A 15177-nucleotide genomic window follows, 5' to 3' on the forward strand; every position below is an offset into this window, starting at 1 on the left:
TTAAATGCACCAATGATACTATCAAGTAAGTATTACAAACAGGAAAACTGAGGCAGGAAAGTTTAATGTACTTTCCTTGTGATAAGGTAAATGTTATCTAAAGAATCCATATTTTCTTGTTCTTAAACTACATTTATTAGAAGCTTGGCCCCTTTGCATGATCTTTAAATGTATGATTCACTTTAAATTTTGAAACTTGAAAAAAAAATTTTTAACCTTTAAATTAAAAAATTTCAACAACAAATAACTACAGCATATTGTAATATGTCAGAATAATTACTCACACTTGGAATAGTTGAAGACTTTTTTCTTTCTGGCCCTACAAGAGGACTTGCAGTCATTTCACTTTTTGATCCAACTGTTGTGCTGCCAAGTTTACGAGCCACATCTTTGTCCCACTCCTCTTTCTGTTCACTTTCTACGCTGTTAGCCTGAGGCCTTTTGGTGTATGATACAGCAGGAGGAATGGATGGACCAGCTGTAATTTTTAAAAAAAAGCATAATTAACTGAAAAGCGACTGACATATTTTCTTCTCACAAACAACTTTTATATTAAAAATAATCTTTGTTTGCATACTATACACTTTGAGCTAAGATTAAACTGTTTGATTACAAAAATTAGGTCAGCCCCTGAAAACAGGATTATATTAATCATTCAGTAATATAAATCTGTGATAACTAGGGATGACACAAAGACATAAACGTGAACTGTATAATGCTTAACAAAAAATGCAAGTTTGGGCAGACTTGGTTTGTCTTTGCACTTATTTGACTCTCCCCCACCATGATCACTAAAGCGTCGTTGCTTCTGGTTTGCTGAGATGCTCCGCTGGACCTTCAGGTGAGCAGGGGACTGCAGGGTGCTGTTGTTTAAGTCACTGCTGGGCCGAGACCTCTGACACAAGTTTCCACTGGATAACGATTCACCCCCTTCAAACTATAAGAAGAAGAAAGATGGCCAGCATTTTAAAACAAAACAAGTTCATAGAAACAAAATACACTCTTGATTTTCCAATTTATTCCAAGTCATACAAGGAGCAATCAGAAATAAGAAAATAATGTCTGGATACAGAACTGAAACTTGGCAAACAGGAAGGGAGAGGACCAGCTAGAACATCTTTCCACAGGAACACGTCATCTTCTGTTATCTTGATCAAATGGCTTTGGGTCCTTCTGGGTCCAAATAACAGCTACCAATTCTTGAACAGTTATTATATACTAGCTGCCATGCTGGAGGACTTCCCTGGTGGCTCAGATGGTAAAGGGTCTAGCTACAATACAGGAGACTGGGCTTGATCCCTGGCTCAGGAAGATCCCCTGGAGAAGGAAATGGCAACCCACTCCAGTACTCTTGCCTGGAAAATCCCATGGACTGAGGAGCCCTGTAGGCTACAGTCCATGTGGTCACAAAGAGTCGGACACGACTGAGTGACTTCACTCAGCTGCCATGCTAAAGTTGCTATATGTGTTACTTTCTTTAATCATTACTGCAAACCTATGATCTATTAACCTGCACTTTTTAGATGTAAAAATTGAGGTTAAGAGATTCAAGAGACATCTTTGGGATTTGAACTCAGGTGTAGTTGGGATTCAAACTTAGGATGAAACCTAAAATTTTTACTTCATATACACACACACATTTTTTGTTTTGTTTGGCTTTCTCCACCACATTCACAGAACAAAAAACATGGTTTATTGGCTGTGACTCAGAAATTTCTTAGAACTAAGCATGGTAAACTGGGGATTGATACACTATCCTTCTCACTAGAACACAAAAGTATTTTGTTGCCAGTAACTTCTGACTGAATCACTGACTTTCCAGTGGGAAATCTAATATGCAAAGCTGCTAATGATAAAGAGCAGAGTAATACTGATACTGAAAATTTTAAAAAACAACAGCTAACACAAGGACATAGTAATGTGCCAGAAAGTGTTCTGAGGACTTGAGAAGTATTAATTCATTTAAACTCTTTCAGTCATGCTAAGAGGTAGGTACCATTCAGTTCAGTCGCTCAGTCATGTCTGACTCTTTGCGACCCCATGAACTGCAGCACACCAGGCCTCCCTGTCCATCACCAACTCCCGGAGTCCACCCAAACCCATGTCCTTTGAAACGGTGAGGCCATCCAACCATCTGATCCTCTGTCATCCCCTTCTCCTCCTGCCTTCAATCTTTCCCAGCATCAGGGTCTTTTCAAATGAGTCAGCTATTCACATCAGGTGGCCAAAGTATTGGAGTTTCAGCTTCAGCATCAGTCCTACCAATGAACACCCAGGACTGATCTTTAGGATGCCATTACATCCTCATTTTATAGACCAGGACACTGAAGCACAGAGCAATTAAGTAAATTGCCTAAGTCACACAGCTTGATAGTGGCTATGCTAGGGTAGGTGATGTGTGGGAGTTCAAGCCCAATGACCCTGGCTCCAAAGCTCAGGCTCTTACTACTTATAGTAGTTTTACTAATTTATATCAATGCAATTCAAACATCATTTTAATTCATGCATGGGCTAGGCTGTATGCTTATAAAACTTAAATTAACAGGAAAATTAAAGATCTCAGGAGTAAAATCTAAAATCCAAGTAAAAACAGGTCAAAGTCTTTAGAAATAATCATTTATACTATTTCCCACTTCTTAAAATTCTCTTGGCTTGGCTTCTCTGACACCACTGCCCCAGCTCTTAGCATTTCTACTGAAGATCCCTTTCCTCTGCTGTAACAGTACCTACCTGAGAGGATTAGATGAATTTAAAAAGTAAAGTCCTTAAAACAGTTCCTGGCACATTACTGGGTGGTCCTCTGATGACAACTCACAAATCATTAATGCTATTCAACTCATTCCCTTCAGATCCAGATCTTTATATCCAAATGACTACTGAACAGCTCCAACCAACAGGAAGTTCAAATTCAACCACCCCGAACTGAACAAGCCTCCCATCTTCCCCCTGAGATTCACTCTTTTCCTATCTTGACAAATACTTCTTACAAAACCAGTCACCTACGCTACAAGTCTGAGGGTCCCTTCTCTCTCATTTCCAACAAGTTATCAAACACTGTTAATTCTGCCTCTTACATGCCTTGGCTTGTTGTGGGTGTCTGTCCTCTTACATCCCAGATTTTCCTGTGCACCTTCTCCTCAGAGCGTATCCCACACCGTACCACACTATGGAATGATTCCCTCCCCTCCACACTGAGAGCACTAATAGTTACTATCTACTTATAAATAATTTAATCCTGTTCTACAAAATGCCTCCCACCAACTGTCAAAGCTCTGGGCTATTCTTGACTCTCAATTTATACCTTTGTATTTGCTGGCCCAAAGGATCATTTGCTTTTATGGTTCAATAACCACTGGCATAGTGACTTCTTTACTCTCTCTCTCTCTATGATAGATCTTGACTGGCCTTGAGAATTCCTGACTGATGTATAAAAACACTTGATCCTCTACAAGGCAAAACATATCACAAGATGACCTTTTCCTGGGTTCCGACCTATATTTTGTTTTAAATGCTGTTATGTCCCTTTGTTTCAGTTACTGTGTATTCTGTGCACCTGAAATAACCATGTTGCTTTTGGAAGGGCTCTTGCATTTGGGGGATGCTGTTCTCAAGGACCTGACTGAACGGGGCCTCTCAGAGCTAAGCAAGATACTACGCCTACTCCTTCGAAACAATCTCTTCGTGTTTAGAAATAAGATTAGTTCATAATTTAGCACTATGAATTTTGAATTCTAATAAATAAGATTGTTAGTGTTTTTATAGTTTTTATACCACCTAGAATATATTTGCTAATATTATATCTATACTGAAGCTGTAACTTAGCTTAAAAAATAATTCACATTAATGTGAAAAGGTGAAAAACTTACTTCAGGTGCTTTTCTACCTAGAAGAATATAAGTAGCCATGACTTCATCATATTTCTGATTTATTAAGGCATCATTTATCTCATCTCGTACAAAACCCATGGTGATCATGATATCTAGAAATAAAAAACAAAATGCGAAATTTCTAAAAACAAGTTTATTTTAGTAAACAAACCAACAAAAATGGGCAAGTTTGTCCACATTAGATATGAAAACTAAGCTCTAACATTTTAAAGTGTAACTTTAATATAAAAACTTCTGGACTACTAATATACAGATTCTGTGTAGTTAGATACTGTACACCCTCAATTTTTCAGGCAGAAACACTCTCATGAGTCAACATACTCCTGAGCCTACTCCATTTCTCTCTGCCTAGCACATTATTGAGCTGAGTTCCTTTGTCCAGACAGACATAGTATTTGTCTGTGACATACACAGAATACCTTCTCTCTCTTGCAACACATACTCATGGAGCATTTTTTCTCATCGCTTGACAAATTTGGTTTCTGAACTGTAGGCAGGTTGATTCTTTGGAAGGCTTGAATTCCACAGTTCTGATCAGATTTCTAACTCCCTCAAATGCTCCTCCTTTGCCATTCTGCCCTCAAGCAAGACAGGAGCATAGCTGAGGTGACTCAGTTTTGAGTTTCTGATGGCTTTGAGAAGGAAGAGGGAGGAGGTTCGAAGCAGACACTGACCGGGTGTGGAGGATGGACCCTGCTGAGTTAGTGGGAAACCAAGAGGGGACCAAAGGGCTCCTCCTGCTAACTCAGTGCCTCTGTATTTTTGGTTAAAATACGTGCTATATTTTGCTGATATTTATCAGTCTGAACAGTGCTGATTCTTAAATCAGTCATTCCTCTTGTTAGGAACTGTTGAAAGAAAAGAATGAGGCTTATTTACATTGTTTCCATTTTTATATCACTGTTGCCAACAAATGTTTTAGATTACAATATATGAGAACAAAATAAAGAACTTGAATTTTGCAATGTTTAGTGTATATCTACAGAAAGAAAAGATAATGCAAACATTTTTCAAATAAAAACTCCTTCCCATTTACACTTTAAACACAATTTTGGTAGACTAAAGGACTCTTGACTTTTAGCCTCGGGAGACAGCACCTCTCACAATACTTAAATGCTTACCTATTCTTTTTGTGTCATTGAAATCTGGTTCAGGCTCAGCATATGGCTTTAGTTCTTCTTCTTCATGACCAACATTCATCCACCGATCTTTCATTATTTGCTAGGAAATAAACTCTACATTATGTTTGGCCAATCAGGACATTCAACCACTTATATTAACTCTTTTTAAAGTAAATGTGAAATTTGCTAGTTTAATCAACAAGAATCATGTGACATTTTCAAACTAAAGTTACTGTTTCTAGTTTAATTAGCAGGCCAACAGAAGGTACAGGCCTGAGACATACTTGTATTAATATATCTTATGACAATTATACCCATCATCCTGCACACTCACCAAATGAACTGACTCAAAATACACTGCCTGCTGCCTATGTTCCTCTAAAAGGAGTATTTTCACATTTGAAAATTTTAACATAAAAACCTACTGATTTTAACTTCTGCTTCATATTTTTATAGATAAGAATAATGAAGAGATTTTTCTCCTGGTCTTCTACCAAATATCTACTGTGCTGATTTTAAAATCATCTGCTATATTTTAAAATCCTCACTAAATCATTAGGAAAGAAGAGATCATAGGAGATGGAAATCAGGGTTAGTCAATGATGATAGCTTAGAGAGGACAGTTAAAGAGTTAAGTCTAGAACTAGGAATTATTAAGAATCAGTGTGAAAACAGGCACTGGTGTGCATTACCAGAGTCAAATTTAAGCCGACACTCAAGCAACAGTCGACCCTGGGCTGTTAAAAGGCAACCTGAGAGATGCAGTCTATGGAACGAGGAAACTATTGGCAAACCATATATCACATAAGGGGTTAATATTCAGAATATATAAACAACTTCTACAACTCAATAACAACAAAAAATTGTGCAAAATAAAAAATGGGCAAAGGACCTGTATAGGTATATCTCCAAAGAATATATACAAGTAGCCAATAAGCATATGACAAGAGGCTCAACATTACTGATCATCAGGGAAATCAAAATCACAGTGAGATATCACCTCATATATGTTAGGATGACAACTGTCAAAAAAAAAAAAAAGAAGAAAATAACAAGTGTTGGTGAGAATATGAAACCAAAACCCTTGTGCACTGTTGGTATGACAGTAAAATGGCATTGTTACTATGGTAAACAGTATGGAGGCTCCTTAATATACTAAAAACGGAACTACTATCTGATCCAGCAATCCCACTTCTAGGTATATATCCAAAGTAGCTGAAAACAGGATCCTGAAGAGCTATTTCATACCCATGTTCACTGCAACATGATTCACAATAGCCAAGATGTAGAAAGAGTCTAAATGTCTGATGGATGGATAAAGAAAATGCGATAAGCACATACAGTGAAGTGTTAGCCTTAGAAAAGAAGGGAATTCTGCCATATGCTATAACATGGAGGAACCCTGAGGACACTGTTAAGAAAAATTAGCCAATCACAGGAAAACAAACACTGCATGATTCTACTCATATAAAGGATCTACTTATAACATCCTTTAAATAAAGGATCTACTTATAACATCCTTTAAATAAAGGATCCACTTATATAAAGGATGGTTTTAAATAAAACTCATAGAAACAGGAAGTAGAACGTTGTTTGCCTGTGTTAGGAGGAAGGAGCAATAGGAAGCTAGTGTTCAATGGCCAATACGCTGCACTAGACCAGGTGAACAAACTAATCCATTTCGGATTTCATTTGAGATACCTCAACACAAGAATCAAGAGGACAAGCAAGACTCCAAAACTGAAGAAAGTTTACTTTAGCCATCACTGCCAGTGAATGGAGATGACTACTTGCTGAGAAACTCTAGCAAAATAATGGACACAGATGAATTATGAAGAATTAAACAAATTAACAGTAGGAAAAAAAACCCCTACACATAGGTCCATACATTAAAAGACTATGGACTTTAGATTGGCCAGATGAAAATAATTTTTCTTAAATCGTTTTAGCCTTTATAAATTATACCCCATATATATCTGAATTTGTACTCAGAAATTTTCATTTCAAAAATGGTTATTATTATTGTTTTTTGCTTTACTACCACTTGTACTAGGCAGACAAAAGCAAGATTTTTAAAATTATCTTAGCTGAAAAAAATGTTAAAAGTAGAAAAATACTTTCTGAGGACTAAAAATGACAGAGAAAAAGCAGTAAGGAAGGGCTTTGCTTTAGGCTCAAACTGTTATTATTTTGAACATTTTGGTTAAGGGCTGGAAAAATTAAAGAAAATATACAAAGATGAGACAGCAGAAGAGTTTTTCGGCTTCTTTCTAAAAAAAAATTCAGACATACATATTCTAATAAATAGGGAAAAAAAAAAAAAACAGTGCACAGCATGAAACACAAATCCTTTTAAAATCATGTGTGATCCTGTCTCTCCCATTATGATCCCAGTTAGGAAGAGCTGAAAGCATTCATATACACAGCCCAAGAAAGCTATATAACTATTTAGATCTAGAAACAACCAAAGGTCAAGCGAGGATAATATAAAATCAATTTCATTAATTTTGTTCTCATGGAGGATTAAGGCACGTAACTTATAAGGCCCTAAGAAATACATAGTCATATCTAAGAAGCAACAGGAAGGTGTGTAAGTTAAATAAGAAGTTAATAAGACAATAAGCAGATTATTTGAATCAAGATTCTTTAAATCAAATTTTAATATTAGCAAATTATATAGTCAGGGAAGACTAGAGTTTACTCAGTAATTCATGATACTCAAATAACACTGAAAAAAAAACCATCAAATTTCACTTATAAAAAATGGGAATTGGGAAATATTTCATATCAAAATGTACAAAGTTGATATAAGTCTATAAAGCTGATTAACCAGACTCCTTCAGTCAAGCAGTTAAAGGGACACAGAGAGCTTAGACATGAAGAAGCACCCTTAACCTATTCATTAAAAACACTGAGCATTATCTCTAATGAAAGAAACACAAATTAAGGTGATTATGACTGTATTACTACCATAAAGACACCAATTACTAGAAATCATTCTATCCAATATAGAAACAAGCTGTGGAGAAGAAACCCTCAAGTGCTTTAGGTCACATATAATCTTTTGGCAATGCTACACAGGACCTAGCAGACTGCTTATACCTTCTGACTCAGCAACTATGGGCTTGGAGTATTTATCTAAGCATATATCCCAAAGGAAAAAAGTTTATCACATTAATTTTAGCAAAAATAATGAAAACAGTTCAAATATGCAACAGGCAAAAAAACCAGTTAAACTTTGATACATAAAGGGAAGGAGGTCATTCTCATGATAAAGCAAAGAGTACAAACTATAAACGTTTAAGTTAAAAAAAAAAGAATGCAATATGACATGAAAACATTACTGTATAAAAATTTGTTTACATACTGCAGACTGGTGTTTTGAAAATGGCTGTTTTTAAAAGTTCATAGATTTATTTTAATTGCAAAGTTGACAATAAAGTTCATATGAAAATAAAAGTGAAGACTAATACAATTTTTAACATCATTGTTATTTCTAAGGGAGTTTCTTAAGATTTGGTAAAAGAAATCTTTTATTTAAATTGGTATCAGGTTTCTCTGGAAAGTCGTTCTGGGAATTGTGAAGCAGAACAGCCTTTGTATAGTGATATCTGCAATATTATGGTAGCATTTCCAATGTAGACTCATGGTTCCATAGCTGGAAAACACAGTTGTTGATAAGCTGAAACAGGAGGTTCCAGACTATACTCAAATACATCAAGTTGAACTTCTGATGAGCAAATGTTTCCATAATAATAATTTGGATTTTTAATTCTACTCAGAGAATTATAATACTGTAATCCTTCACATTTTAATGTTAAGGATAAAAGAGTTAAATATTTGGCTACTATTATAAATGAATCATCATTAGGACATCAAGTACATCTTATCAACTGTACACAGAGATTTTCACATCTATTCCCCTTAAATAATTTCTGTTGGTCTTTTTGCTCTGCTGATTAGCTAAGCTTATGCCTCAATTCTGGAGATTTTTTTATTAAGTGACATGCATATAAATTTGACTCCAGTGATAAAAATGGTCACAAAGCAGGGTTAAGAGAAGTTTTTTGTCCCTATAAAATTTTACAACTGATGAGTGTCCACAATTGTAACTATTTCACTTAATTTTCTATTATAATAGTTGAAAGTAAGTTAAGAAGAGCAGTAATATGAAAGTGGGCTTTTTTACTGCATAGATTTATCTATTAAAACATTATTAACATGTCACTTGACCCCCAAAGGGAAAAAAAAAAAAAAACAGAAAAAAATTATAGGAAGGAACTAATCACATTTAAACAAATATTCAGTAAAAAACATCTGATGATTGTCACTGATATAAAGCATTTAACTTCCCAGTGGAAGTCACCATCCCTTAACTTCCATCCAAACATACTGTATCTTTCAGTGAAAAGTATTGTGGTAATAAAGTTACAAAGCCCAAACTAACCTGAGAGCTCTGTACACAGGGATGGCTCACTATAAGGCTGCCTCCTAACCAGCATGGAGTCCGTGTCAGAAAGCCCCATTGCTACACTAAAAAAGTACAGTTTAAATGAGGTTAATTCTCTGAATTTTCTACCCTATCTATTAAGGCAAATAAATGAAGACAAAAAAAGTACTAGAGAACAATACATGCTGAATCTCTGAAATTACTTTAGAACAGGTGAAAATATTCTTAAAAACAAATGGGCAAAATACTTAATAAGTTGTTCAGATTACAGCACCAGAAGGAAAAAATGTTAGACCTTTTTGGTTACATGAGCCTCTAACATCAGTGGGTGCAATATACTTAATACTTTTATAATAGCACCTATTATTATAAATATCTCACATATATGGAATGTATATAGGCAACAAAACAGTGTGGTAAGAAATGAAATACCTGTTTCCAACATGCTCTAGTTATTAAATATATCAAATTTTTTGTACTGATGTTGAGAGGGTTCTACTGAATTTTTTACTATCACATACAGTCATGGAGTATTCACTGGATTCAAATTTCACTATCTTCTTTCATCCTTGAAATATCTGTACTTCCTAAATACAAGGTTAGGTATTCCTTTTTCTTCAACTAAATCAATCTTATCCCTATTGTGATGTTGTTTGAATACTTCATTGCAGGATGAGGAAGAAGTAAGAGTCTCTAGAGAAACCCACTGCACAACTTTTGGGTAATGAAAGCATCATGTTACTTTCTCTAGCTTGAACAGAAGACAAATGAGATGATCTGGCAATTTTCCTAAAAAAAAAAAACACGGGCCAGTTCCTCGAATATTTTAATTGTCAAACTTTAAATATAGGGTGGAAAAATTACTTACTTCTAAGCTGCCTCTCTTAATTGGATTCAGCACTAATAATTTCTTCAAAAGGTTTTCACAGTCTGTGGACATATAGAAGGGAATACGGTACTTCCCTCGTAAGACCCGCTCCCGCAGTTCCTTAGAAAGCAAAAGAAAGCATTTATTGCTGGCTGATGAAATCATGGTGATTGGGGATAGAACATTAATATCGAATTTAGTCAATACCTTTAAATTCTGGCCGTCAAAAGGCAAGGAGCCACTGACCAACGTGTAGAGAATGACGCCGAGGCTCCACACGTCCACTTCAGGCCCGTCATACTTCTTCCCTTGGAAAAGCTCAGGAGCGGCGTAAGGTGGGCTGCCACAAAATGTGTCCAACTTGTTCCCGACTGTAAATTCATTACTAAAACCAAAGTCAGCAATTTTAATATTCATATCAGCATCAAGGAGAAGGTTCTCAGCCTAAGAAGAAAATAATAAAAAGAACAATGTAAAGAGCCTACGTAAAATAAAATGTTCATTATAATTATTCAGATCTTAAACATGTATTGTCGTCTCTCTTTTTAAGATTATGTGAATTTTTTATTATTTAAAAACTTTTTCCAAGCTTCACTGAGGTATGACTGACAAAAATTGAATATATTTAGGCTTTACAGCATTACTTTTTAAAAGGGTATACAAAGCAATAATTTAATAAACCTGTACACTGTGAAATGATTACCATAATCTAGTTAATTAACACATCTATTACCTCACAGTTACTTTTTAAAAATTTGTTATTAATTCTTATTGGAGTTTAGTCACTTCACAGTTCTGTGTTAGCTTCTGCTGTACAGCAAAGTGAATCATTTATACGCATACATATATCTGCTCTTTTCTGGATTTCCATCCCATTTAAGTCACCACAGCGCATTGAGTAGGGTTCTCTGTGCTATATAGTAGTTTCTCTTTAGTTATCTATTTTACACATAATAGTGTATATATGTCGGTCTCAATCTCCTAATTTCTTGTCTTTCATTTTAAAATATAACATCAAACTGAGAAGCCCAGTAGACTACGTCAACATCTAGTTGTTCAGAATTACATCTCTATAGGACTGAATTTTAACACTATCGCTTCATGGCAAATAGATGGTGTATAAAAATGGAACAGTGACAGACTGCAGACAGTGACTGCAGCCATGAAAGTAAAAGACGCCTCGAAGAAAAGCTATCACAAACCTAGAGAGCGTATTAAAAAGCAGAGACATCACTTTGCCAACAAAGGTCCATATAATCAAAATTACGGTTTTTCCAGTAATCATGGACAGATGTGAGAGTTGGACCACAGAGAAGGCTGAGTGCTGAACAACTGATGCTTTCAAACTGTGGTGCTGGAGAAGACTCTTGACAGTCCCTTGGACTGTAAGGAGATCCAACCAGTCAATCCTAAAGGAAATCAACCCTGAACATTCACTGGAAGGACTGACGCCGAAGCTGAAATTCCAATACTTTGGCCACCTGACGCAAAGAATTGACTCATTGAAAAAGATCCTGATGCTGGGAAAGATCGAAGACAGGAGGAGAAGGGGACGACAGAGGATGAAATGGTTGAACAGCATCACTGACTCGATGGTTGTGAGTTTGAGTAAGCTCCAGGAGTTGGTGATGGACAGGAAGCCTGGCGTGCTGCAGTCCATGGGGTCGCAGAGAGTCAGACACGACTGAATGACTGAGCAACAACGACAAAGACTGAATTTTAACACTATATAGGAAGGTTTCGTTTATATGCATATATGTAACTGGGCTGCCCAGGCGATGCTAGTTGTAAAGAACCCACTTGCCAATGCAGGAGATGTAAGAGACGCAGGGTCAATCCCTGGGTCGGGAAAATCCCCTGGAGGAGGGCATGGTCACCCACTCCAGTATCCTTGCCTGGAGAATCCCATGGACAGAAAAGCCTGGCAGGCTACAGTCCATAGGGATGCAAAGAGTTGGACATGCCTGAAGCAACTTAGTATGCATGCATGTGTGTAACTGTTTAAGAAAGTTTATTTAAAAACTATTTTCTCCCAGAGGTCATTTTAAGCCTAATTTTCTTCCTTACGGTAAGAAACATCCTGGAATTGTACCTTAATATGACCTATTCTAAAGAACATAAGTCAACAAAACACTAATACACTATGGGGTTAAACCAACCAATTTACCCAAATATGCTCTGTTTTAATAGAGTATCACTAGTTAAAGCAAGTCAGGGGTTCCATGACTAATGAATTCATTCCTTGTCCTCTCTTGCAAAATGCATCCTCAACAAAGTTCTATTCTTCCAGTAAAAGAAAACAATACATTAGCCTCCATTAGGTTTTATCTGTTTTAAGCCTCTTTAATTTTCTAAAACTACATTTTTTACTGGAGGTTTATTATGGTAGAAAGAAGAGATTTCTCCCTATGTTTTGAAAAAACAGGTTTTCTAAAATATTCCTGAATCAGAAACATCTAACGAAAAACATTTAAAGGTACCTTCTATACATGCAAGTAATTCAATAAAGGATTTGGTTTTATACATGTTTTGTTTCATTCTATGCTAAACTGACTAACAAAGTTATCACTTAGTTTGTAGATGTGTTTTATCAGGTTACAAAAAGGAGTAAAAGTTTACTAAAATAAATCCAGCGTTCTCTGCACCACTTAAGGGTCCAACAGTCATCAGAGCTCAGCACTCAGCCCATCATATTTTTCTTCCTTCCCTTACCTCCTTCTTTTCTTAAGGAATACTAGTTTGGGATATTTGTTTTCATCCTGTTTTAGGAAATAAAGATAATAAAAATAATACCCAAAATATGCAAAAAATGTGGTATATTTTAACAGCACACAGATTTGGAAGATTTATATTAGTTCATCACATTATGGACTGTGTGACAAAACCAGGTTACTCTGATGTTCTGATTTAAGGGTCTGGTAATTATAAATTTCTGTGGCATTCTGGGAGCAAGCTAGACTTAGCTCAGTCTCTCTACAGATGTGCAGACAGATAGCAAAGTATCCAAGGCTGCCCAAGAAGGGGAGAGCTGGAGAGAGTTTTGAGGTTTCCTCCCAGGTGCATACAGGAAACTCCCTCCACAGGACTAGAGGAGAAACACAAGGTGATGAATGTTTTCTTTTTGCAGATATATTCCATTTAAGAAATGAGACAACAAACTAGGAGTCAAACACACAGGCAGGGAAATAAATAGCTCTATTCTTTCTCTTTCTTTGCAGCAGTGATTTCCCTTAAAATAGCTGAGGAAGGAAACTGAGAAATAGAAATATTTGAAGCAGTAGAAACTCTAAAACCTCAGAAAAATGGAGCAAATTACAGTGTTAGACTTCAAACAACTATTTAGGGCAGTATATTCAAATATAACACAAATTACTGCTAGTAACTGACATAGGCAATGAGAAAAGAAGTTTAAAAAAAAGAAGACTCCTAGATAAGGAACATGCAAATCAAATTTGGAAAAATAGAGAAAAGGGGGAAAAAATTTTTTTTAGACAAGGAACTTTTTAACTTTTATTTTTAAAAAAATCAATTTGGCCTCAACCATTTCTTTTTTAAAAATTATTTTTAATAAAAAAACATAATTAAAGAGAAATATCAATAACCTCGGATATGCAGATGACATCACCCTTATGGCAGAAAGTGAAGAAGAACTAAAGAGCCTCTTGAGGAAAGTGAAAGAGGAGAGTGAAAAAGTTGGCTTAAAGCTCAACATTCAGAAAACGAAGATCATGGCATCCAGTCCCATCACTTCATGGGAAATAAAAGGGGAAACAGTGGAAACAGTATCAGACTTTATTTTGGGGGGCTCCAAAATCACTGCAGATGGTGACTGCAGCCATGAAATTAAAAGACGCTTACTCCTTGGAAGGAAAGTTATGACCAACCTAGACAGCATGTTCAAAAGCAGAGACACTACTTTGCCAACAAAGGTCCGTCTAGTCAAGGCTATGTTTTTTCCAGTGGTCATGTATGGATGTGAGAGTTGGACTATAAAGAAAGCTGAGCACCAAAGAATTGATGCTTTTGAACTGTGGTGTTGGAGAAGACTCTTGAAGAGCCCCTTGGACTGCAAGGAGATCCAACCAGTCCATCCTAAAGGAGATCAGTCCTGGGTGTTCATTGGAAGGACTGATGCTGAAGCTGAAACTCCAATACTTTGGCCACCTGATGTGAAGAGCTGACTCACTGGAAAAGACCCTGATGCTGGGAAAGATTGAGGGCAGGAGGAGAAGGGGACAACAGAAGATGAGATGGTTGGATGACATCACCGATTCAAAGGACATGGGTTTGGGTGAACTCCAGGAGTTGGTGATGGACAGGGAAGCCTGACGTGCTACGGTTCGTGGGGTCGCAAAGAGTCGGATACGACTGAGCAACTAAACTGAACTGAACATGATAATCTGATATACATACACGTCGTGAAATGATTGTTACTAAAGTTAATTAACATATTTCCTCACAGTTACCTTTTTCTGGGTATTAATGATGGGAACACCTGAAATCAACTCTCTAAGCAAACTTCCAGTACTTAATACACTATTATTAACTCTTGGGGGGTGGGGCCATACTGCACGGCATGTGAGATCTTAGTTCCCTCACTAGGGATCCAACCTGTGCCCCTTGCATTGGAACCTTGGAGTTTTAACCACTGGACCACCAGGGAAGTTACCAATTATTAACTTTTTGGGTTATATATCAAAAGCTCAGGAAACCAAAGCAAACATAAACAAGTGAGACTATATCAAACTCAAAAGCTTCTGCACAGCAAAGGAAGCCATCAACAGAATGAAAAGAAAACATACAGAATGGGAGAAAATATTTGCAAACCACATATCTGAAAGGGGTTAATAT

At 36.4% G+C, this 15177-nt stretch overlaps 1 protein-coding gene across 7 annotated transcripts in view; it reads right to left on the reverse strand.

The window, feature by feature from the left end:
• The window catches only part of MARK1 (microtubule affinity regulating kinase 1), a 141503-nt gene that overhangs the window by 20077 nt on the left and 106249 nt on the right, over positions 1 to 15177 (reverse strand). For all 7 annotated transcript variants that reach the window (XM_040263252.1, XM_040263253.1, XM_040263254.1 and 4 more), the window contains exons 8-13: positions 10534 to 10770; positions 10327 to 10446; positions 5009 to 5108; positions 3867 to 3979; positions 784 to 937; positions 285 to 478 (exon numbers count right to left, since the gene is read on the reverse strand). In XM_040263252.1, the coding sequence (XP_040119186.1) occupies positions 285 to 478; positions 784 to 937; positions 3867 to 3979; positions 5009 to 5108; positions 10327 to 10446; positions 10534 to 10770 (918 nt within the window). The remainder of the gene's footprint in view (positions 1 to 284; positions 479 to 783; positions 938 to 3866; positions 3980 to 5008; positions 5109 to 10326; positions 10447 to 10533; positions 10771 to 15177) is intronic.

This window comes from Oryx dammah, unplaced genomic scaffold, assembly GCF_014754425.2.
Source record: "Oryx dammah isolate SB20612 unplaced genomic scaffold, SCBI_Odam_1.1 HiC_scaffold_21, whole genome shotgun sequence".
Taxonomy (NCBI): domain Eukaryota; kingdom Metazoa; phylum Chordata; class Mammalia; order Artiodactyla; family Bovidae; genus Oryx; species Oryx dammah.